This window comes from Dendrobates tinctorius, unplaced genomic scaffold (genome assembly GCF_039654945.1).
Source record: "Dendrobates tinctorius isolate UK_male_01 unplaced genomic scaffold, ASM3965494v1 ptg000035l, whole genome shotgun sequence".
Lineage (NCBI taxonomy): Eukaryota > Metazoa > Chordata > Amphibia > Anura > Dendrobatidae > Dendrobates > Dendrobates tinctorius.
The window spans coordinates 24,669,092-24,694,282 of NW_027361703.1; the positions used below are offsets into that span (position 1 = coordinate 24,669,092).

At 48.7% G+C, this 25,191-nt stretch overlaps 1 protein-coding gene across 1 annotated transcript; it reads left to right on the forward strand.

The window, feature by feature from the left end:
* Nucleotides 1–986: 986 nt before the first annotated feature.
* Nucleotides 987–16,115, forward strand: CAV2 (caveolin 2). Its single transcript, XM_073573339.1, has 3 exons — nt 987–1,271; nt 11,504–11,691; nt 14,868–16,115. Exons 1-3 carry the CDS (start codon nt 1,128–1,130, stop codon nt 15,019–15,021), a joined length of 486 nt encoding a protein of 161 aa, XP_073429440.1. The 5' UTR covers nt 987–1,127; the 3' UTR covers nt 15,022–16,115.
* Nucleotides 16,116–25,191: the final 9,076 nt, after the last annotated feature.

The following is a 25,191-nucleotide window of genomic DNA, read 5'->3' on the forward strand; positions in this document are numbered from 1 at the left end:
TAGGACACCGCACACACAGCCCCACTCTGAGCTCCCTGCATGGACCCTAAGTACAGGAGCTAGAGCTGGTGGTACCCACTAGGACACCGCACACACAGCCCCACTCTGAGCTCCCTGCATGGACCCTAAGTACAGGAGCTAGAGCTGGTGGTACCCACTAGGACACCGCACACACAGCCCCACTCTGAGGTCCCTGCATGGACCCTAAGTACAGGAGCTAGAGCTGGTGGTACCCACTAGGACACCGCACACACAGCCCCACTCTGAGGTCCCTGCATGGACCCTAAGTACAGGAGCTAGAGCTGGTGGTACTCACTAGGACACCGCACACAGAGCCCCACTATGAGCTCCCTGCATGGACCCTAAGTACAGGAGCTAGAGCTGGTGGTACCCACTAGGACACCGCACACACAGCCCCACTCTGAGCTCCCTGCATGGACCCTAAGTACAGGAGCTGGAGCTGGTGGTACCCACTAGGACACCGCACACACAGCCCCACTCTGAGGTCCCTGCATGGACCCTAAGTACAGGAGCCGGAGCTGGTGGTACCCACTACGACACCGCACACACAGCCCCACTGAGGTCCCTGCATGGACCCTAAGTACAGGAGCTAGAGCTGGTGGTACCCACTAGGACACCGCACACACAGCCCCACTCTGAGGTCCCTGCATGGACCCTAAGTACAGGAGCTAGAGCTGGTGGTACCCACTAGGACACCGCACACACAGCCCCACTCTGAGGTCCCTGCATGGACCCTAAGTACAGGAGCTAGAGCTGGTGGTACCCACTAGGACACCGCACACACAGCCCCACTCTGAGGTCCCTGCATGGACCCTAAGTACAGGAGCTAGAGCTGGTGGTACTCACTAGGACACCGCACACAGAGCCCCACTATGAGCTCCCTGCACGAGTCCTCAGCACAGGCGCGCACAGCCCCGACTCCCCTCTCCCGGCTGCTGAGGGTGTGGAGAGCGGGGCGTGCCCGGCATCCTGCACCCGGAATATTGAGTCCGCACCAACTCACACCGGGTAGGAGGGGGGCGCGGAGAGCGGCTGCACCATCCAGGAAGCGTCTTCTCGCACCGCAGCTCGGAGCAGTCCCGGGGTCTCCCCCATTCGGAGGAAGCATGGGGTTGGAGAAGGAGAAAGCCGACGCTCGCATCTTCATGGACGAGGACGAGTTTAACCGCTCCTCTGCCCCGATGCTGACGGAGAAATCGTATGACAGTCAGCCGGACCGGGACCCGCACGACCTGAACGGGCACCTGAAGGTAAGGGCTGCGCAGGTACAGCAGAGCCGAGCGTGTTTATGGCAAACTCCATCCAAGTGCAGCTCTGCCTCACCTGTGTGTGCCAGGGCACGGTGCGTACCTGGTCCTGTCTCCTGTGGGCATAACACATGGGTCTGAACTACAAGTAACAGCAAGCCCTCATACATGTCTTATCTGCTTTTTTTAAAATATTTCTGTAGAGAAATTTAAAAATCTAAAAAAATTCCTCCATGTGACCCCACTAGCGGCTCAGTGTCACTCACCCTGCATGGACGGCGTATGACCTGGGTGGCACGGTGCGTCCGTGTGTCAGACTGCTGTCCGTCACGGTCAGGCGGCCAAACTGGGGACATGGCTGGCCAAGTGTGCCCACTATAGCGGGGTACAGAGCCGCCTGCAATAGTTAGCTGTGTAAACTGGAGCAGAGTATGGTGGGGTTCCCTATTTGTGCCCCTCAGACCTGGAGTAGACTAACATTGCACCCTGACACTGATGAGCGAGGCCTCGGGGAGGGTGCGCGGCCCGTGTAATAAAGCGGAGTAGCCAGTGTGATCGAGCACCTAGAATAACATTGTGCCTGGACACTGATGAGTGAGGCCTCGGGGAGGGTGCGCGGCCCGTGTAATAAAGCGGAGTAGCCAGTGTGATCGAGCACCTAGAATAACATTGTGCCTGGACACTGATGAGCGAGGCCTCGGGGAGGGTGCACGGCCCCTGTAATAAAGCGGAGTAGCCAGTGTGATCGAGCACCTAGAATAACATTGTGCCTGGACACTGATGAGCGAGGCCTCGGGGAGGGTGCGCGGCCCGTGTAATAAAGCGGAGTAGCCAGTGTGATCGAGCACCTAGAATAACATTGTGCCTGGACACTGATGAGCGAGGCCTCGGGGAGGGTGCACGGCCCCTGTAATAAAGCGGAGTAGCCAGTGTGATCGAGCACCTAGAATAACATTGTGCCTGGACACTGATGAGCGAGGCCTCGGGGGAGGGTGCGCGGCCCGTGTAATAAAGCGGAGTAGCCAGTGTGATCGAGCACCTAGAATAACATTGTGCCTGGACACTGATGAGCGAGGCCTCGGGGAGGGTGCGCGGCCCCTGTAATAGAGCGGAGTAGCCAGTGTGATCGAGCACCTAGAGTAACATTGTGCCTGGAGACTGATGAGCGAGGCCTCAGGAGGGTGCACGGCCCCTGTAATAGAGCAGAGTAGCCAGTGTGAGCGAGCACCTAGAGTAGCATTGTGCCCGGACACTGATGAGCAAGGCCTCGGGGAGGGTGCACGGCCCCTGTAATAGAGCAGAGTAGACAGTGTGATCGAGCACCTAGAGTAACATTGTGCCCAGACAGTGATGAGCGAGGCCTCGGGGAGGGTGCACGGCCCCTGTAATAAAGCGGAGTAGCCAGTGTGATCGAGCACCTAGAGTAACATTGTGCCTGGACACTGATGAGTGAGGCCTCGGGGAGGGTGCGCGGCCCCTGTAATTGAGCAGAGTAGCCAGTGTGATCGAGCACCTAGAGTAACATTGTGCCTGGACACTGATGAGCAAGGCCTCGGGGAGGGTGCACGGCCCCTGTAATAAAGCGGAGTAAGCCAGTGTGATCGAGCACCTAGAGTAACATTGTGCCTGGACACTGATGAGCAAGGCCTCGGGGAGGGTGCGCGGCCCCTGTAATAATGCGGAGTAGCCAGTGTGATCGAGCACCTAGAGTAAAATTGTGCCTGGACACTGATGAGCAAGGCCTCGGGGAGGGTGCACGGCCCGTGTAATAAAGCGGAGTAGCCAGTGTGATCGAGCACCTAGAATAACATTGTGCCTGGACACTGATGAGTGAGGCTTCGGGGAGGGTGCGCGGCCCGTGTAATAAAGCGGAGTAGCCAGTGTGATCGAGCACCTAGAATAACATTGTGCCTGGACACTGATGAGCGAGGCCTCGGGGAGGGTGCACGGCCCCTGTAATAAAGCGGAGTAGCCAGTGTGATCGAGCACCTAGAATAACATTGTGCCTGGACACTGATGAGCGAGGCCTCGGGGAGGGTGCGCGGCCCGTGTAATAAAGCGGAGTAGCCAGTGTGATCGAGCACCTAGAATAACATTGTGCCTGGACACTGATGAGCGAGGCCTCGGGGAGGGTGCACGGCCCCTGTAATAAAGCGGAGTAGCCAGTGTGATCGAGCACCTAGAATAACATTGTGCCTGGACACTGATGAGCGAGGCCTCGGGGAGGGTGCGCGGCCCGTGTAATAAAGCGGAGTAGCCAGTGTGATCGAGCACCTAGAATAACATTGTGCCTGGACACTGATGAGCGAGGCCTCGGGGAGGGTGCACGGCCCCTGTAATAAAGCGGAGTAGCCAGTGTGATCGAGCACCTAGAGTAACATTGTGCCTGGACACTGATGAGTGAGGCCTCGGGGAGGGTGCGCGGCCCCTGTAATTGAGCAGAGTAGCCAGTGTGATCGAGCACCTAGAGTAACATTGTGCCTGGACACTGATGAGCAAGGCCTCGGGGAGGGTGCACGGCCCGTGTAATAAAGCGGAGTAGCCAGTGTGATCGAGCACCTAGAGTAACATTGTGCCTGGACACTGATGAGCAAGGCCTCGGGGAGGGTGCGCGGCCCCTGTAATAGAGCAGAGTAGCCAGTGTGATCGAGCATCTAGAGTAACATTGTGCCTGGACACTGATGAGCAAGGCCTCGGGGAGGGTGCACGGCCCCTGTAATAAAGCGGAGTAGCCAGTGTGATCGAGCACCTAGAGTAACATTGTGCCTGGACACTGATGAGCAAGGCCTCGGGGAGGGTGCGCGGCCCCTGTAATAAAGCGGAGTAGCCAGTGTGATCGAGCACCTAGAGTAAAATTGTGCCTGGACACTGATGAGCAAGGCCTCGGGGAGGGTGCACGGCCCGTGTAATAAAGCGGAGTAGCCAGTGTGATCGAGCACCTAGAATAACATTGTGCCTGGACACTGATGAGTGAGGCCTCGGGGAGGGTGCGCGGCCCGTGTAATAAAGCGGAGTAGCCAGTGTGATCGAGCACCTAGAATAACATTGTGCCTGGACACTGATGAGCGAGGCCTCGGGGAGGGTGCGCGGCCCGTGTAATAAAGCGGAGTAGCCAGTGTGATCGAGCACCTAGAATAACATTGTGCCTGGACACTGATGAGCGAGGCCTCGGGGAGGGTGCACGGCCCCTGTAATAAAGCGGAGTAGCCAGTGTGATCGAGCACCTAGAATAACATTGTGCCTGGACACTGATGAGCGAGGCCTCGGGGAGGGTGCGCGGCCCGTGTAATAAAGCGGAGTAGCCAGTGTGATCGAGCACCTAGAATAACATTGTGCCTGGACACTGATGAGCGAGGCCTCGGGGAGGGTGCGCGGCCCCTGTAATAGAGCGGAGTAGCCAGTGTGATCGAGCACCTAGAGTAACATTGTGCCTGGAGACTGATGAGCGAGGCCTCAGGAGGGTGCACGGCCCCTGTAATAGAGCAGAGTAGCCAGTGTGAGCGAGCACCTAGAGTAGCATTGTGCCCGGACACTGATGAGCAAGGCCTCGGGGAGGGTGCACGGCCCCTGTAATAGAGCAGAGTAGACAGTGTGATCGAGCACCTAGAGTAACATTGTGCCCAGACAGTGATGAGCGAGGCCTCGGGGAGGGTGCACGGCCCCTGTAATAAAGCGGAGTAGCCAGTGTGATCGAGCACCTAGAGTAACATTGTGCCTGGACACTGATGAGTGAGGCCTCGGGGAGGGTGCGCGGCCCCTGTAATTGAGCAGAGTAGCCAGTGTGATCGAGCACCTAGAGTAACATTGTGCCTGGACACTGATGAGCAAGGCCTCGGGGAGGGTGCACGGCCCCTGTAATAAAGCGGAGTAAGCCAGTGTGATCGAGCACCTAGAGTAACATTGTGCCTGGACACTGATGAGCAAGGCCTCGGGGAGGGTGCACGGCCCCTGTAATAATGCGGAGTAGCCAGTGTGATCGAGCACCTAGAGTAAAATTGTGCCTGGACACTGATGAGCAAGGCCTCGGGGAGGGTGCACGGCCCGTGTAATAAAGCGGAGTAGCCAGTGTGATCGAGCACCTAGAATAACATTGTGCCTGGACACTGATGAGTGAGGCTTCGGGGAGGGTGCGCGGCCCGTGTAATAAAGCGGAGTAGCCAGTGTGATCGAGCACCTAGAATAACATTGTGCCTGGACACTGATGAGCGAGGCCTCGGGGAGGGTGCACGGCCCCTGTAATAAAGCGGAGTAGCCAGTGTGATCGAGCACCTAGAATAACATTGTGCCTGGACACTGATGAGCGAGGCCTCGGGGAGGGTGCGCGGCCCGTGTAATAAAGCGGAGTAGCCAGTGTGATCGAGCACCTAGAATAACATTGTGCCTGGACACTGATGAGCGAGGCCTCGGGGAGGGTGCACGGCCCCTGTAATAAAGCGGAGTAGCCAGTGTGATCGAGCACCTAGAATAACATTGTGCCTGGACACTGATGAGCGAGGCCTCGGGGAGGGTGCGCGGCCCGTGTAATAAAGCGGAGTAGCCAGTGTGATCGAGCACCTAGAATAACATTGTGCCTGGACACTGATGAGCGAGGCCTCGGGGAGGGTGCACGGCCCCTGTAATAAAGCGGAGTAGCCAGTGTGATCGAGCACCTAGAGTAACATTGTGCCTGGACACTGATGAGTGAGGCCTCGGGGAGGGTGCGCGGCCCCTGTAATTGAGCAGAGTAGCCAGTGTGATCGAGCACCTAGAGTAACATTGTGCCTGGACACTGATGAGCAAGGCCTCGGGGAGGGTGCACGGCCCGTGTAATAAAGCGGAGTAGCCAGTGTGATCGAGCACCTAGAGTAACATTGTGCCTGGACACTGATGAGCAAGGCCTCGGGGAGGGTGCGCGGCCCCTGTAATAGAGCAGAGTAGCCAGTGTGATCGAGCATCTAGAGTAACATTGTGCCTGGACACTGATGAGCAAGGCCTCGGGGAGGGTGCACGGCCCCTGTAATAAAGCGGAGTAGCCAGTGTGATCGAGCACCTAGAGTAACATTGTGCCTGGACACTGATGAGCAAGGCCTCGGGGAGGGTGCGCGGCCCCTGTAATAAAGCGGAGTAGCCAGTGTGATCGAGCACCTAGAGTAAAATTGTGCCTGGACACTGATGAGCAAGGCCTCGGGGAGGGTGCACGGCCCGTGTAATAAAGCGGAGTAGCCAGTGTGATCGAGCACCTAGAATAACATTGTGCCTGGACACTGATGAGTGAGGCCTCGGGGAGGGTGCGCGGCCCGTGTAATAAAGCGGAGTAGCCAGTGTGATCGAGCACCTAGAATAACATTGTGCCTGGACACTGATGAGCGAGGCCTCGGGGAGGGTGCACGGCCCCTGTAATAAAGCGGAGTAGCCAGTGTGATCGAGCACCTAGAATAACATTGTGCCTGGACACTGATGAGCGAGGCCTCGGGGAGGGTGCACGGCCCGTGTAATAAAGCGGAGTAGCCAGTGTGATCGAGCACCTAGAATAACATTGTGCCTGGACACTGATGAGCGAGGCCTCGGGGAGGGTGCGCGGCCCCTGTAATAGAGCGGAGTAGCCAGTGTGATCGAGCACCTAGAGTAACATTGTGCCTGGAGACTGATGAGCGAGGCCTCAGGAGGGTGCACGGCCCCTGTAATAGAGCAGAGTAGCCAGTGTGAGCGAGCACCTAGAGTAGCATTGTGCCCGGACACTGATGAGCAAGGCCTCGGGGAGGGTGCACGGCCCCTGTAATAGAGCAGAGTAGACAGTGTGATCGAGCACCTAGAGTAACATTGTGCCCAGACAGTGATGAGCGAGGCCTCGGGGAGGGTGCACGGCCCCTGTAATAAAGCGGAGTAGCCAGTGTGATCGAGCACCTAGAGTAACATTGTGCCTGGACACTGATGAGTGAGGCCTCGGGGAGGGTGCGCGGCCCCTGTAATAGAGCAGAGTAGCCAGTGTGATCGAGCACCTAGAGTAACATTGTGCCTGGACACTGATGAGCAAGGCCTCGGGGAGGGTGCACGGCCCCTGTAATAAAGCGGAGTAGCCAGTGTGATCGAGCACCTAGAGTAACATTGTGCCTGGACACTGATGAGCAAGGCCTCGGGGAGGGTGCGCGGCCCCTGTAATAAAGCGGAGTAGCCAGTGTGATCGAGCACCTAGAGTAAAATTGTGCCTGGACACTGATGAGCAAGGCCTCGGGGAGGGTGCACGGCCCCTGTAATAAAGCGGAGTAGCCAGTGTGATCGAGCACCTAGAGTAACATTGTGCCTGGACACTGATGAGCGAGGCCTCGGGGAGGGTGCACGGCCCCTGTAATAGAGCAGAGTAGACAGTGTGATCGAGCACCTAGAGTAACATTGTGCCTGGACACTGATGAGCAAGGCCTCGGGGAGGGTGCGCTGCCCCTGTAATAAAGCGGAGTAGCCAGTGTGATCGAGCACCTAGAGTAAAATTGTGCCTGGACACTGATGAGCAAGGCCTCGGGGAGGGTGCACGGCCCGTGTAATAAAGCGGAGTAGCCAGTGTGATCGAGCACCTAGAATAACATTGTGCCTGGACACTGATGAGTGAGGCCTCGGGGAGGGTGCGCGGCCCGTGTAATAAAGCGGAGTAGCCAGTGTGATCGAGCACCTAGAATAACATTGTGCCTGGACACTGATGAGCGAGGCCTCGGGGAGGGTGCACGGCCCCTGTAATAAAGCGGAGTAGCCAGTGTGATCGAGCACCTAGAATAACATTGTGCCTGGACACTGATGAGCGAGGCCTCGGGGAGGGTGCGCGGCCCGTGTAATAAAGCGGAGTAGCCAGTGTGATCGAGCACCTAGAATAACATTGTGCCTGGACACTGATGAGCGAGGCCTCGGGGAGGGTGCACGGCCCCTGTAATAAAGCGGAGTAGCCAGTGTGATCGAGCACCTAGAATAACATTGTGCCTGGACACTGATGAGCGAGGCCTCGGGGAGGGTGCGCGGCCCGTGTAATAAAGCGGAGTAGCCAGTGTGATCGAGCACCTAGAATAACATTGTGCCTGGACACTGATGAGCGAGGCCTCGGGGAGGGTGCGCGGCCCCTGTAATAGAGCGGAGTAGCCAGTGTGATCGAGCACCTAGAGTAACATTGTGCCTGGAGACTGATGAGCGAGGCCTCAGGAGGGTGCACGGCCCCTGTAATAGAGCAGAGTAGCCAGTGTGATCGAGCACCTAGAGTAACATTGTGCCTGGACACTGATGAGTGAGGCCTCGGGGAGGGTGCGCGGCCACTGTAATAGAGCAGAGTAGCCAGTGTGATCGAGCACCTAGAGTAACATTGTGCCTGGACACTGATGAGCAAGGCCTCGGGGAGGGTGCACGGCCCCTGTAATAAAGCGGAGTAGCCAGTGTGATCGAGCACCTAGAGTAACATTGTGCCTGGACACTGATGAGCAAGGCCTCGGGGAGGGTGCGCGGCCCCTGTAATAAAGCGGAGTAGCCAGTGTGATCGAGCACCTAGAGTAAAATTGTGCCTGGACACTGATGAGCAAGGCCTCGGGGAGGGTGCACGGCCCCTGTAATAAAGCGGAGTAGCCAGTGTGATCGAGCACCTAGAGTAACATTGTGCCTGGACACTGATGAGCGAGGCCTCGGGGAGGGTGCACGGCCCCTGTAATAAAGCGGAGTAGCCAGTGTGATCGAGCACCTAGAGTAACATTGTGCCTGGACACTGATGAGCGAGGCCTCGGGGAGGGTGCACGGCCCCTGTAATAGAGCAGAGTAGACAGTGTGATCGAGCACCTAGAGTAACATTGTGCCCGGACAGTGATGAGCGAGGCCTCGGGAGGGTGCACGGCCCCTGTAATAAAGCGGAGTAGTCAGTGTGAACGAGCACCTAGATTAACATTGTGCCCAGACACCGATGAGCGAGGCCTCGGGGAGGGTGCGCTGCCCCTGTAATAGAGCAGCGTAGCCATTGTGAACGAGCACCTAGAGTAACATTGTGCCCAGACACCGATGAACGAGGCCTCGGGGAGGGTGCGCGGCCCCTGTAATAGAGCAGAGTAGCCAGTGTGATCGAGCACCTAGAGTAACATTTTGCCCGGACAGTGATGAGCGAGGCCTCGGGGAGGGTGCACGGCCCCTGTAATAAAGCGGCGTAGTCAGTGTGAGCGAGCACCTAGAGTAACATTGTGCCCAGACAGTGATGAACGCGGCCTCTGTAATAGAGAGGAGTAGCCAGTGTGATCGAGCACGTAGAGTAACATTGCGCCCAGACACCGATGAGCGAGGCCTCGGGGAGGGTGCGCGGCCCCTGTAATAGAACGGCGTAGCCAGTGTGATCGAGCGCCTAGAGTAACATTGTGCCCAGACAGTGATGAGCGAGGCCTCGGGGAGGGTGCACGGCCCCTGTAATAAAGCGGCGTACCAGTGTGAGCGAGCACCTCGAGTAACATTGTGCCCAGACACTGATGAGCGAGGCCTCGGGGAGGGTGTGCGCCCCCTGTAATAGAGCAGAGTAGTCAGTGTGAGCGAGCACCTAGAGTAACTTTGTGCCTGGACACTGATGAGCGAGGCCTCGGGGAGGGTGCGCGGCCCCTGTAATAGAGCGGCGTAGCCAGTGTGAACGAGCACCTAGAGTAACATTGTGCCCAGACACCGATGAACGAGGCCTCGGGGAGGGTGCGCGGCCCCTGTAATAGAGCAGAGTAGTCAGTGTGAGCGAGCACCTAGAGTAACATTGTTCCTGGACACTGATGAGCGAGGCCTCGGGGAGGGTGCACGGCCTCTGTGATAGAGCGGAGTAGCCAGTGTGATCGAGCACCTAGAGTAACAATGTGCCCAGACAGTGATGAGCGAGGCCTCGGGAGGGTGCGCGGCCCCTGTAATAGAGCGGAGTAGCCAGTGTGAACGAGCACCTAGATTAACATTGCGCCTAGACACTGATGAGCGAGGCCTCAGGAGGGTGCGCGGCCCCTGTAATAGAGCGGCGTAGCCAGTGTGAGCGAGCACCTAGAGTAACATTGTGCGCGGACAGTGATGAGCAAGGCCTCGGGAGGGTGCGCGGCCCCTGTAATAGAGCGGAGTAGTCAGTGTGAGCGAGCACCTAGAGTAACATTGTGCCCGGACACTGATGAGCGAGGCCTCGGGAGGGTACGCGGCCCCTGTAATAGAGCAGAGTAGTCAGTGTGAGTGAGCACCTAAAGTAACATTGTGCCCGGACACTGATGAGCGAGGCCTCGGGGAGGGTGCGCGGCCCCTGTAATAGAGAGGCGTAGCCAGTGTGAACGAGCACCTAGAGTAACATTGTGCGCGGACAGTGATGAGCAAGGCCTCGGGAGGGTGCGCGGCCCCTGTGATAGAGCGGAGTAGTCAGTGTGAGCGAGCACCTAGAGTAACATTGTGCCCGGACACTGATGAGCGAGGCCTCGGGAGGGTACGCGGCCCCTGTAATAGAGCAGAGTAGTCAGTGTGAGTGAGCACCTAAAGTAACATTGTGCCCGGACACTGATGAGCGAGGCCTCGGGGAGGGTGCGCGGCCCCTGTAATAGAGAGGCGTAGCCAGTGTGAACGAGCACCTAGAGTAACATTGTGCCCAGACACCGATGAACGAGGCCTCGGGGAGGGTGCGCGGCCCCTGTAATAGAGCAGAGTAGTCAGTGTGAGCGAGCACCTAGAGTAACATTGTGCCTGGACACTGATGAGCGAGGCCTCGGGGAGGGTGCACGGCCCCTGTAATAGAGCGGAGTAGTGTGAGTGAGCACCTAAAGTAACATTGTGCCTGGCCACTGATGAGCGAGGCCTCGGGAGGGTGCGCAGCCCCTGTAATAGAGCGGAGTAGCCAGTGTGAACGAGCACCTAGAGTAACATTGTGCCCGGACACTGATGAGCGAGGGCTCGGGAGGGTGCGCGGCCCCTGTAATAGAGCGGAGTAGTGTGAGTGAGCACCTAAAGTAACATTGTGCCTGGCCACTGATGAGCGAGGCCTCGGGAGGGTGCGCAGCCCCTGAAATAGAGCGGAGTAGTCAGTGTGAACGAGCACCTAGAGTAACATTGTGCCCGGACACTGATGAGCGAGGCCTCGGGGTGGGTGCACTGCCCCTGTAATAAAGCGGAGTAGCCAGTGTGAACGAGCACCTAGAGACCTAGAGTAACATTGCACCTAGACACTGATGAGCGAGGCCTCTGGGAGGGTGCGCGGCCCCTGTTATAGAGCTGCTCTCATCCTGCTGTGTGCCCCATCTCTGTTGCAGCTCTCCTTCGAGGATGTGATCGCCGAGCCGGACAGCACTCACAGCTTTGATAAAGTGTGGATCTGCAGCACCGCCCTGTTTGAGATCAGTAAATACCTCATCTACAAGCTGCTGACTGTGCTCCTCGCCATCCCGCTGGCCTTCATCCTCGGACTACTCTTCGCCATCCTCAGCTGCCTGCACATCTGGTAAACTCTATACTATGGAAATGTAAATTCCACATAGAGATAAGAAATTCCAGCAGCCGTATAGAAATCCTGTGCCCGTGGTGGGTGATGGCGGCTGGCGGGTCTGTATTCTCACTACCTGTTGTATCATTATTGGAAGATCTCACCATCATGGCACTTAAATGGGTTTTCCAGTTTCAGAAAACGTCTTTTCCCCTAATGGAGTTAGCTTTTTTTAAAAAAAGTACTTTACTCACTCTCCCCTGGTCCAGCGCTGAGTCACTATATCTGTTATTGTCTGCAGTGCTGCTATCGTATCGACCCTGCAGACAATCAGTGAGCTTTGCGGCTCATAATGTCAATTCAGGCAAAGTCATGGAGCTCAGTTGTACTAACAACAAAGACTCCTCTCTGGACCTGGGGAGGTGGAGAAAAGAAGTCTATTTTTTAACACAAAATGTCTCTGTTATTACATGGCGTCCATGTTTTATAGCAAAACCATTCTGCGCCGTGTTTTTTTTTTTTTTACAATTAACCATTGTCCTGCTCCTCCCCTAGGAGTTAATGGTGCGTCTAGTGTCTGTGCTGATGTAGGAATACACCCAATTAATAAAGGCGATCACTAACACCCCTTTTTTAAGTTATTTATAAACTTGCAAGAGGAATAACAGACGAAGGGAAAAAATTTGAAGTAATACAAAAAAATAATTATTCAGAATTATTATTTCATGAGGAATACAAGGATTTAGATGTCAGGAGAAGTGACTGGTCCTCTTTAAAGAGAATATATCAGCAAGTTTTTGCTATGTAATCTGAGAGCAGAATGTTGTAGGATCAGAGACCCTGAGTCCAGCCATGTATCACTTACTATGCTGTAGCAGTTTGCGGTTTCAATAAAATCAGTGTTTTACCCGCATGGGATTATCACTAGAAGACTAGGTGTCTTGTGTCTACTAGTCAACTGTTCTATGTAACCACGCTCCTGTCCTTGACTAGCAGCTTTCTCTCAATGTGCAGTGAACACGGAAAGCTGCCAATCAGAGGTGTGAGCAGGGATATACAGAGCTCAGCATTCTGAGCACTGCTAGATCTACAGCAAAGAAAACAGTGATTGCCTCAAAATGACAGCAAGCAGCCCAGAAAGTAACACATCGCTGGAGTCAGGGTCTCAGCCTCTACATTATGCTGCAAAAACCTGGTGACAGATTCCATTTAGCAAAGGCAGGTAAGTCATTCATTAGCGACAACTGTGTCCTGTGCCAGTTTTGTTCCTGGTTCTATTATGATCAAGTTTGGAGGGGGTTAGCTACCCTGATGCTCCACTTGAGGGATTACAGCCCTGGCCACTGGCCTGTCCCAAAATGATATAAAGGAATGGATGTCATTAACTTTTCATGCAGAAGAGGATATATCAGCACACTCGAAAGGGAAGAATGGAGCCTCGTAGTAGTGTGAATAACACATGTGTAGTCTCTGCTCACATAGCGCTTGTCAGCTGCATATGTTGGGAGGATTTCCAGACACGCCGTCAGCATAAGACCCTGACATGTAACGGTGTGTACAGTGGCATATGGCGCCTATAGATCTTTCCTATACGTAAAAATAAAGGCATTCTGGAGTATACCAACACAACAGACCGGATACTGAAGGGATCGCCTTTGTGTGGTTACCGGGCCCATGGAGAGCTTATAGGTGTGCACTGCTGGAGCTTTATCAATATATTACACAGAGGTTAATTCCTTATTCTGTCTGAAAGGGTTACTCCAGAATCAAAAGTTAAAATGATGGCAAAACACTCTAAAAGATGTCTCTTGAGCTTTCCCAGTAACTGGTACTGTAAAATATAGTGTCTTCCAAGCTTAAAACTCTAGAATAGACACATGACTTCTTTTAACCTCTTGGGGGTTCAGTTCTTCAAGCCGTTTAAAAGGCATTCATTCATTGTGTCATTTTCTGATAGGTGAAAGACATTGTGTGCACATACCCAATGGCTGAAGGGAGTCCCTCTGTCCTAACCAAGTACAGGCGTGTGGTGCACCATGGCGGGGCCACCTTCCCTCTTGCTTCATTTTCATCTATCTCCACCCTTCTCGGTCTCTATGAAGCCAGAGCTGTCAGTCTAAGAAGAGGGGCTGGAGAATAAGCAGGTGGGAAGGTGAACAGAACAGTTTGGCCACGCCATGATGCACCGAGCGCTGACAGCCCTTCTATGCCTCAGAAGACAATATGCAGAGGCTCGTTAACATTGAACTATATTTGAACCTAAAAGAGATCACATTCCAGTTAAGAAGCAATTGATTTATACCGTTTGCTTTTTGGCATACAACAGCAGTCGTTTTATTGTCAGCCCTTATTAAATGAAGTTGGTAACTGAATAGGCCATTCTGTATTTCGTGTGGGACACTTACTTTATCCAGAGGCTGAAAGTCTACATGTAATGTTATCACTCTCGGAGAACTATCCAAAAAAGAAGCACTTCAGCTTCGGTTCATAGTTTTCATGTGATCATGATATCAAGAGGATCCAGTGTTAAATAACTTTGTTTAGCCATAGAAACTATTACTAGTCCTCCAACATATATGATTCAGTCAGTCTCACCTCAGACCATATGATCACGTAGTGGCCATGTTGTAATTTCATTCCATGTCTTTATGATTTCTGAAGGGGTCAGCCTCTCAGTCAATAGATGTTTTTGTATGATGAAGATGCATTTCCTACATCATTGGGGGAACAGGTTAACAGAAGCTTATATCACATATAATGATGATGACTGCACAGCTACTGTCACAGAGTTATCATGTAGAAGGGCACAGTTCAGGCTCCTGACTGTATACTGTTGATCTATTAGTTAATATAGAATAATTTAGAGGGAAGGATAATCACATTGTCGCCACAGCAGGCAGACATGTTACTGGTTTCAGCTGGCCATGTGATTCTGTGCAGATGCAACATGGGATTTATAGCAGCGCACAGAAGAATAAGGTGAGATGAAAGTTAGGAATCAAGATGGAGGCTGAAGGGATGAAAACAGGAGGTTGTATTTAAGAGAAGTGCGGAGTGTGATAGACAATTAGAGGTGCGGTTATAGAAGAATAAACATCTCCCTGGACAAATCTGATATAGAGCAGATATGAGTATGTTTTATTTGATAAAATAATTTATTTTCCATGTGTAATTTGTTAACTTTTGTTTTTCAGGGTCGTGATGCCATTTGTGAGAACCAGTCTAATGTTGCTGCCATCTGTACAAGCAATATGGAGGGGACTTACCGACAGCTTTGTAGCCCCGCTGTTTGCCAGTATGGGACGCTGCTTTTCTACGGTCAGCGTTCGAGTGGATCAGCCTTTTTAACCCAGTGATGAGATGCAAGAATATATGAAAGCACGTAGTAATAAATGTAGTTTATCCTTCGCTACCCTGACCAAATAGACTCAGTTCACAGTAATTGCCTTTAGCATCTCCTTGTGGACATTACACCACAGGCTAGGGCATTTTTTATAGGAATCGGGGATTGGAAGAAAAACAATGGGGGGGTGCCTTCTACAGAATGAAACCCTCATCCATCAGCTTCCTAATCCCAATGTTCTCTTACATAATGGTATACCCATAAACATCCAATCTTGTCCCAACTTTGGCTTTATGTAATTAAGGTTCCTTATCCGGGGAGCTTTCTGAAAAAGTTTTTTTTCCCCAAACTAGAAAATTTCTAAGTAATTTCCAAGCCTCTGGTTAAGTTATCATCTGGCCGTGTTTTGAAGTTCTCTTGATTACTAAGCACATGACCACGAGTTATATATAACCATTTTTTATGGAGTACTTTTTCTCTAATCTGTATTAGTAGACTTAGAGTTAGATACGCTGAATACTTGCTGCATTATGGAAAGATTAGACAAGGATTCCAGCCAAAAATATTTGATTCTTGCGGTAGTCATCAGCTGGGTTCGACAGTCGCCATTCTAAGGATTGGTTGGGACCGTGTGGTCAGATCCCACAAAACTAGCATTTATCACCTATCCAGTGCTTAAAATACATAAAATATCATAATATAAATAAATGTTTTTGCCCTGACTACACACTATTGTTTTTTTTAATATATATACACAGTATATATTGTGGAAGGGGAGTGTTGATCATAAGAAAAAGCCTTAACAATAGAGAACTTGTAAATTGTCTCTGGATGCACATAAATAATCATTTTACGTTTATGTTGCATTTTTGTATAAAGAAGCAGCAGATTTATACGACGTATTTAATAGCCATTTTTTTTCTGCACAGCTTTACATGATGGAATCACTTATTCCTGTATGCTTTACATAGTGATTCGCCAAGAACACTGTTTCCATGTACATTAATAAGAACAATCATATTTTCATGTATATTAACTGAACACACTGAAATATTTGCTTGTATATTTTAAATAAATATGAAAGATTGTCCTTCTAGTATAGAGTGTGTAATTTGTATGCTTTTTTTGTCAGGCGGTGTACTATCAATCTAAATTTCCCAGTGTTTGTTCTATAACCCCTATAGTGTGCCTAAAGGACACTATTTTGCTGACGTAATCCAGAAATATTGGCAACTAAGTGCCAGCTTACATTTATAGAAGATGCCTTACTTTACCTCTTCTCCCTTCTTGCGTTCATCGTAGGTTAACTATGTAGCTGAATGTAAGTGGATGCTGCTATGTGTGTGTAAGGTTTCCAGCTCTGAAGAGCATCTTGGTCTCTCCCCAATTATCCCATTATATTCAGTGTTAGAACATGTGCATACCAACACATCGAGTGACATGCAAGGGCACGCTATTGTAATAAATCTGCCGTAATTACAAGTAAACGTTTGAATCTCTCCTCCGAGGGCAAAAAAACATACATTCATCTAAAACTCTTTTTCAACCTCCATACCACATAAGACTTATTAACAAAATTGTCAAATTTTTTGGTTTAGTTCAAACGGCAATCAAAAACAATTTATATCGCTCAAAACGATTAGTAAAACGTTTCTCATATCTCCAAATTCAGCACAAAATGTCACTTATAGGATGTGTTCAGATAGTATGTTTTTTTTATCTGCCTTGTTTAAAACTACTGTGTTTTTGGAGCGGTTTTTCGATATTGATTTCAGCAAAAAATCACATATGAACTCAGCCTTAATGGTTACCGCAGTCTCAGAATTAGTCTGGGTTCACACTTTTGACTGATTGTGGGCTTCCCAACTCAAACTTGACAGCATCATTTATAAGGCTGTTGAGTTTGACTTGAGATACCTGCTCCCAGTCGTCCGTGAATCGTAGACCATGGCACCCACAATGCGGCCTTATTAGTCCCCCTGAATAGAATCCCTCATATGAGTATACACTTGAAAATCAGGTGTTGTTTCCAGCATTCATTAGTTGTATCAGGTTTGCTTGAGATAAAATGCATCAAATACCTGGATGGGCTTGTTGATTGTGACGTTTGATTGCATGTTGGAAATATGGGAAAGTTGAGTGGTCCAAAAAGTTAAGTGTAAATCATTGACCTGTAGAAACCAGGAAAGGATTTGAAAATTTGCAGATTTATTGAATTTTTCTAAAGATACAGATGGAAGCATGGTTCACATGTTCAAAGATACAGGAACTCTGGCTACACAACCTGGACATGACAGAGGAAGCAGTCACAATCTACCACCAGATTCCTGAGGATGCAGGTGGCCAAAAACCTGCCTTTTGTGAGGAAGCTGAAGCTTGGGCATCATTGGTAGGGATGAGCGGAACTATGGAAGCTTGGGTTTTGGTACCCTACGTGAATTTTATTCAAAAGTTGGGTTCAGGTACCGGAACTGTACCCAAACTTGAACCAGAACGTGAATCCCATTGAAAACAATGGAGACCCGAACTTTTGAACTGCAAAATTCTATCTCTCCTCCAGTACTTCCCCCAGAACTCAGAACAGAGCAACGGACATCCGGGAGAAGTCTATGCTTGCCATTTAGCACCGGGTACTAACTGTCCAGTATAAACACCGAACTTTTAAGTTTGGGTTCGCTCATCTCTAATCATTAGACCTTCCATCGGTACAGTGATCCCAAGTATATTTCAAGTCTGCAAGGGCTGTGTTTCAGAAGATGTCCTGGGTGTTATAATCTGCTGCAAATGTCCTGCACGGCCAGACATATTCCTCATGGTCAATAGCTTCCGGTTCACCACTATTCTTGAGTTTGCATTTTGAAACCGCCTTCTTCAAATCTTATGAACGTTTTTCTATTAGGAGTAAGTCAGATGACTACGAAGGCCACTATTCTAGCCGGTTTCACTTTCTCAAGGGGAGAAGTCACCTATTGAGAAAGCAAAACGCACGTCGGGGTAGTGTGGGGCGTTCCATCTGCATACACTATGGGTAAGTGAAGGATCTTAATATTGATCTGTGAGTATGAGTGAAATTATTACATACATGGGCACTTTTGCGCTTTGACTGTCTGACGTCTCTTTGTGAATTCACAAAATTGGTGTAACTTGTAGTTCATATCATGCTGACACATTCATGGTTACTATTTCTATTCCCTCTTTTACTTTCATGAGTCTTCCTGTGAGCTGAATTTTTTGCAAACATTTTATATTCATGAACTTCTAGATATATACACCTGTCACCTCTGTACATGACTTCAGTACTTGGTGATCTCTTGTTCCCATGTAGGATATCTTTGATGGCTAAGAACACCCCCTTCTACTTGTGGTTCCTCCTTTCCTATGTCAGTAATGTTATTTCATTGTTTTGCATCTTACTTAATAAACTTATTTTTTTATTCTGCTCTGGCCTACTCCATTTTTTTCTTCTTTGTTTACAATTTTCAGGAGTATTCCACTATATATTTCTCATACCTTCTACATGGGGGTACGGCTTTATATTGATAAATTCCTGACCTTATAGACCAGGGGTGGGGAATCTTTTTTCTGCCAAGGGCCATTTGGATATTTATACCATCCTTCGGGGGCAGTACAAACTCCGCCCACAAATCACATCCTGACTCTGGCACAGGTGTCAGGATGTAAACTTTCATTGCATACCCTTCAGTGTTCATTAGTGGACACTGCGTGTGTGTGCTAACAGAGCAAGAAGAAATTAATCAGTTTGTGGCAATCAAAATACAGTTCCCTGCCCAAGAATGCGGTCCCTGAGAATCTGCCCAGGGGCCTGATAAAGTCATCGAGGGCCGTAAATGGCCCTGGGGCCTGAGGTTCCCCATCCCTGTTATAGACTGATAATATGCATATTTTTTCTTCTTTATATAAATCCTGGACAATCTACTTTATGCAATAATGAATTTAATTTTTTTTTTTTACTTTAGCTACTTCTGCTTTGCAAACTTTAGTTCCGGTTTGTGGATGATTTGAAGAAAGATTAAATAGGGTGAAGTAGAGACATGGTGGCGGTTTATTGGGACTAGGGTTCCCCTTTTAAAGAATTTTCACACTAGAAGATGTTAATCAGTAGGGTCAGAGCGCTAGGATCCAAACCGATCCAGTTAACCAAACAGATGTGTTCTATTTCAGAGAGACTAAATCCAGCCCACTCGAGTCCTTCTGGGATTCTGAACAGTAGACCTTCTAGGAGCAATGTCTTCTGACTTGTCAATTAGAAACTCCCAGTAGTTTCCTGACGAATAATTGCTATAGGAAGTCGTACAATTATACAAATAATTTAATTAAATATGTTTCAACTTAATTTGTTTTCCAGTTCTAGTATTCCAAATATTTTCCCTCCCTATATTAGAAAATATACTTAAAGTCAACAAAATTATGAGCTAAAAAGGTAAAACCTTAACTGATTCACAGATGCAAAAATCATTTTCCAACTTATCTAGGTCATTGCCGCACCTAAGCATTTTTATAATAAGAAAACAGAGAAGGCAAATAAAGTGAAACGCTTAGAGATCCGAGGTGTGGATAATCCATGGAAATAGAGTTTTATGATGTACTTCCTCCTTATGGGCTTGAACACAGTTGACATTAAAATATACATATGTCCAATGTATCTTTATTAAAAATGTCAACTACCTCCAATCCTTTTAGCCATCTTTTCAGTGTGCCAGAAGTCCCGGAGTCCTGTTATATCGACAAAGAGAAAACCGCTCCCTCTTCCCTTGTGTAACAAAGGGATTTGGGTGATAAGACCGGAACAGGAGAATTTGGAAAGATGAGATCATGTGATAACCCATTTGGATACCTAAGATGGAAATACTCTTTTAACTTCTTAAAAGGAACCTCAGTATATTTTTACATGTTGAAGTAGTGGTATGAGCACATAAACCCCAATAAAAATATCTTTTTTCGAGAGATCCCCTTTGAAATGTCCACCAGATTATCTTATGACTTGAGCAGTAGATTTCTTATAAGTGGCTCATTAGAACTTTTAAAAAACTGTTATTTTTATAGCGAAGGGCATGTGCCAATACATCTATACCACTAGTGCCCTATGTAAAACCATTTTTTCAGGTTTACTTTAAAGGAAATCTGTCAGTAGGATCAACCCCCTAAGGCTAGTTTCACATTTGTGTGTGGAGGAGCTGCGAGGGCTGCGTAGTTCCTCCATGAAGCTCCGCCCACTGCCACACCTCTGGTCAGCTCCGCCTACGTCCGCATGCGGCCTGCCTACCCTATCTTTAACATTGGGTGCGCAGGCCGTGCGGATGCCTCCGCATGCATCTCTCTGACGATGCAGTAACCCGCGTCCAACACAAGTTGGAATTTTGATGCGGTCGCTGCACCGTGAAAACGACGCATGCGGAGACATCCACATGCATCCGCATGGCCTGCATACTCAATGTTAAAGATAGGGTACGCAGGCCACATGCGAGTGTAGGCGGAGCTGACCGGAGGAGGTGCAGCAGTGGGCGGAGCTTCACGGAGGAAGTCCGCATCCCTCCACAGCTCCTCCATAGGCAAATGTGAAACCAGCCTAAGACGTCTATATGCGCATGCAGGTCATGGGGAAACTAAATAAAGTGATACCTTCAACCCTGAAATAAGACAACTTATTCTAAAGAAATCTATGTTTTTCTTAACATGTAAATGAGCTGTTAAGATATATGGGCCGTAAACAGATCTCCCTGAGAATATACCTCCAGAACTTATTTTAAATAAAAGGAGGCATTACCAGTTTGAGATATGTTACGACTGACAGACTGCTCTCCTGGTCTCACTGCAGAGCTGTGTGTGATAACTAACACAGTACAGCAGAACTGAGTTTGTCTCATTACAAACAGCTGCAGCTGTAGCTCTCTTCTTGCAGTGCTGTCTGATGAAGTGTTAGTTGTAGTCAGGCACAGTTCTGCAGCAGAGCTGACAGCACTATGAGAGCTGAGCGAAACTGCAGCTTCTCCCATGATGTGGAGGCAAATATGGCCTTTGCTTGCAACCTGGAAGAGCACTCAGGACAGACCAATGGTGTGAACTGTCAATGTTCAGGAGTGCACCTCTTCCAGGCAAACAGGAGACTGAAAGGCAGGGGAGCAGTGCACTCTTTAAAGTTATTAGAACAGCCCTTTAACCACATCATCCTCTTCGTTTCCCAAACAACTTAAATTAGATTGGATGCTTTGCAGCCATTTTGACTTGAAAATATGATAAAAGAGTTAATGGCAGTGTTATATTTTATGCTTTAGTTCAAAGAGAGCCTAGATTTTTTTATATTTTAGTATATATAGAATATATTAGGAACCAGTAATGTGTTCCTGTTGTGCCTTAAATTTCGTAATGATGCCATGGCAACAAACATAAGTAAATCATTCAAAGCATGTGGGTGAATACTTTAGTGAAACATATGGAAGACAGATAATGTCACTCATTACATAGCTAACAAACTTTATAGCTGAGATGCCTAGTGTTTTACAGAACGGAATAGTTGTAGCAAATTCTATGGAAAAGAAAACAGACTGCTCTCAAAACATGTCCTATCATGGTCATTGCTGAAAAAGAAAAATGAGCAGAATCTAACAAAAGTCACAAATAATGTATCAGTCCACTCAAAGTTCACAAAAAAATTCAGATTTGCCAGAATCTATTTTTTTTCACAAATCCAGTAAAATGTCCATTGGACGGTCGCCAGTTTGCTTGGTTATAAAGAACCAGGAAGGGGTTTGGAAAAATTTAAAAAAATTATATTTTACCTAGCCGTCCTGTGATGGCGTGATGTGGTAGGTGTCGCTTGACATCATGATGTCATAGCCTAGTCAGAGACGTAGATGCTGAAGTTGCTGAGTTCTAGTAGAGCCCTTATTGGTCCAGTGAACACTGCAGAGGGGCTGCGCGACCAGACACGAGAGGGCTGGGTGAGTGTAACTTTTTTTTAATTATTTATGTATGTTACGATTTGGATCTGGAGTATGTATGTTACAATTTGAGCTCTAGAGAGGCCTGAGAGCATAATAACGTACATTCAATTTATATCACATAAATCAAATTTTCTGCAAAATCGATTGAACTGCCAATTTGAACCTCAAATAGTGCAAAAAAAGTTGATGATCTGCACTGCTGGTTCTTTATACCAATAAAGATCCAAGATGCGGCATCAAAGTGTCTTTGCAGTTTTAGGGTACCGTTACACATAGCGATGCTCCAGCGATCCCGACAACGATACGACCTGGTAAGGATCGCTGGTACGTTGCTACATGGTCGCTAGTAAGCTGCCAAACAGGCAGATCTACTCAACGACGCAGTAACAATACAGCGATCCGTATAACGACCTCGGCAGTCGTTGGGACCTTGTCACACAGCAGCTATTCTGATGACTGAGACATCAGACCTCGATAGGCGTGCTTCAGAGTAGCCAACGAGGTCGCTTGTTGTTGTTATGGTGTCAAACACAGCGATGCATGCTGGCCAGTGGGACACCAATGATCAAAAAATGGCCTAGGACATTCGAGCATGATCAGCAGCGGGAGGCCGGTCGCCGCTATGTGTCACACGTAGTGAGGTCGCTGGCAAGGTCGCTGTTGCGTCACAAAACCTGTGACGTTTCAGTGATCTCACTATGTGTGAAGTACCCCTTATTCTTAATGTGTTTCCAAGTTAGCAAACTCCTTCAGGAGAACCACCAGTCTTTCCTGGAGAACCACTAATCCCCCCAGGAGAACCACCATTTTTTCCTGGAGAATCACCAGTCTCTTCAAGAGAACCAACAGTCACTCCTGGAGAATCACCAGTCTCTTCAGGAGAACCACCAGTTTCTCCTGGAGAACCACCACTCCCTTCAGGGGAACCACCATTCTTTCCTGGAGAACCACCAGTCTTTCCTGGAGAATCACCAGTTTCTTCAGGAGAACCATCAGTTTCTCCTGGAGAACCACCAGTCTCCAGAATTTGAACCTTAGTAGATTTGCTCATCGCTTAGTCACAATTTTTAATATTAAGCTTTACAGACCACAATCATAATAAATCTCTGTTTTACAATCTTTTTATCCCTCTGCCTTTTTTGGTAAGAATCAATTCAACATCTGTACTTAGTGAAAAGTGACTATTTTTAGTGCACATTATCAAACTGTTCTACAAAAAAAGGCCAATTGTTGAAGGGCTGCCAAGATTTCTCTGGATCCGTCCTTTCCCTTGTAATATAGGCAGTGTGTTATTATTTCACATGGTCGGTTAAACCACAGTAATATTCTAAGAATCCACTTCATTCACTTGTTCTGGTAAGTAGCATCAAGCCTTTTGTACAGAGCAATGCGCTTATATCTCACGCTACATTCATAGATCTATGAGCAAGGAAGGCAAAGGGTTCCTAGCCAGCGCTGCGCCGTGTAATTTACACTCCGGGACCATCCTAGAAAAAGAATGGAATACTGGAAATGTTTTCATGGAAACTTTCTGTTTATATGAATGCTTAGCAGTAGTTGCCATGATTTCAAGAATTTTCCATATGTGGATTTAAAATGATATTAGAATTGCTATGAATGCATGTTATAGAATAAGCTAACCCTTACTTTTCCACAGTGGTTATAAGAGCTCTAATTTGTTCTCTATGCTTTAGGTCACTTTGCTTGCCAAGGATAATTTTATCTGATAAGTTCTACATGCCTCTGCAACTCTCGCACACAAGCCTGTGCAAAGTTATTGCTGTATTGTCTGAATTTAGTGCTTCTAAGTGAGTGCTCTGTCCAAAATACACTACATTGCTGTTCTTCTGCATCCATTTACCACGATGTCATGTTTAGTCTTATTAAACTGCAGTGATATCGTATTAGGGATCTGTCAGATATGGATCCCAAGTGGGCTTGGAACCATGCAGCCTGATAAGGAATGTCCGGTATTCGACTGGCTTCACAAATGTGGGTTTTGGTTCTTTTTGCTGTAAAATAATTGATGAAAAAATGGCAACGGTTCACATCAAGTTTAAGCTTGAGCAAATATGGCATGTTTTCCCTGGCACGATAGCTCTACGGCAGTGCCACATGAACAATGCGTGACAGTATTCTGTGGCCACCGGGCAGGAGCCCTGAAAACTGCTCCTTACCTTACAGCATCCGCGGCTTTTCCATTGATTAGGTGGCTTGGCGTGTCATCATTGTGTGGCTTGACGCACATGCCAGGTCAGCTAACCTAAAGAAGAGCCGCGGATGCCATCAGGTAAGAGACAGTTTTTACGACTTACATCTGGTGACCACAGATCTGTAATTCGATTTGCACAAACTGTACTCCTTACATTTAAAGGATATGCTTTCAAAAGGCAATAAATACCTTGAAACATACAATTTCCTGCAAAGCCACCATTTTTTTCTGATGGAATAACCTCCATGTGAAATTGAAGATGTACAGAGAAACAGTTGCGGCCTCATGGTGCAATTATAGCCCTGTACAACACAAAGGTCATATGAGCTCTTATTGTAAGATACCCAGTTGCTTACCCAGCGATCATTTGCCCAGTTCTATGATGGAAAGCCTCTAAATTGGAAAGTAAAAGTAAAATTAGGGAGCGGTGTTTGTGCAAAATTTTAGAATAAAATTAAGAGTTAGAAGTAAAATGCTCACCTTAAGTGTTTAGGCGCATGTATGTATGTAACCACCGATCGACCAAACCGCTGCACGACCAGCTCTACCCTCGCCTACTGTATTATCACCCATCCCTTGAAGATTGTGAGCCCTCGCGGGCAGGGTCCTCTCTCCTCCTGTACCAGTTATGACTTGTATTGTTTAAGATTATTGTACTTGTTTTTATGTATACCCCCCTCACATGTAAAGCGCCATGGAATAAATGGCGCTATAACAATAAATAATAATAATAATAAAATGTATTCTCCTTAGACAGATTGGGTTCAGCCTCTTTGTGGTTGAGACAAATCTGTGCTTGGATCACAACACTCAGCCCAACCGGCAGGTCTCCTGACTTGAATTGCTTCATATGCATGTATGAGATAGTTGGTTCAGGTCAGAAGACCTTCCGTTTGGGCAATGTATTGCAATTCGTGCATAGGCCTCATATCACGGACGGGTGTACCTGGCCTAAGTTGTGAGTTGTTTTTTTTCTCCACTTATTTCCATTGTAACTACTT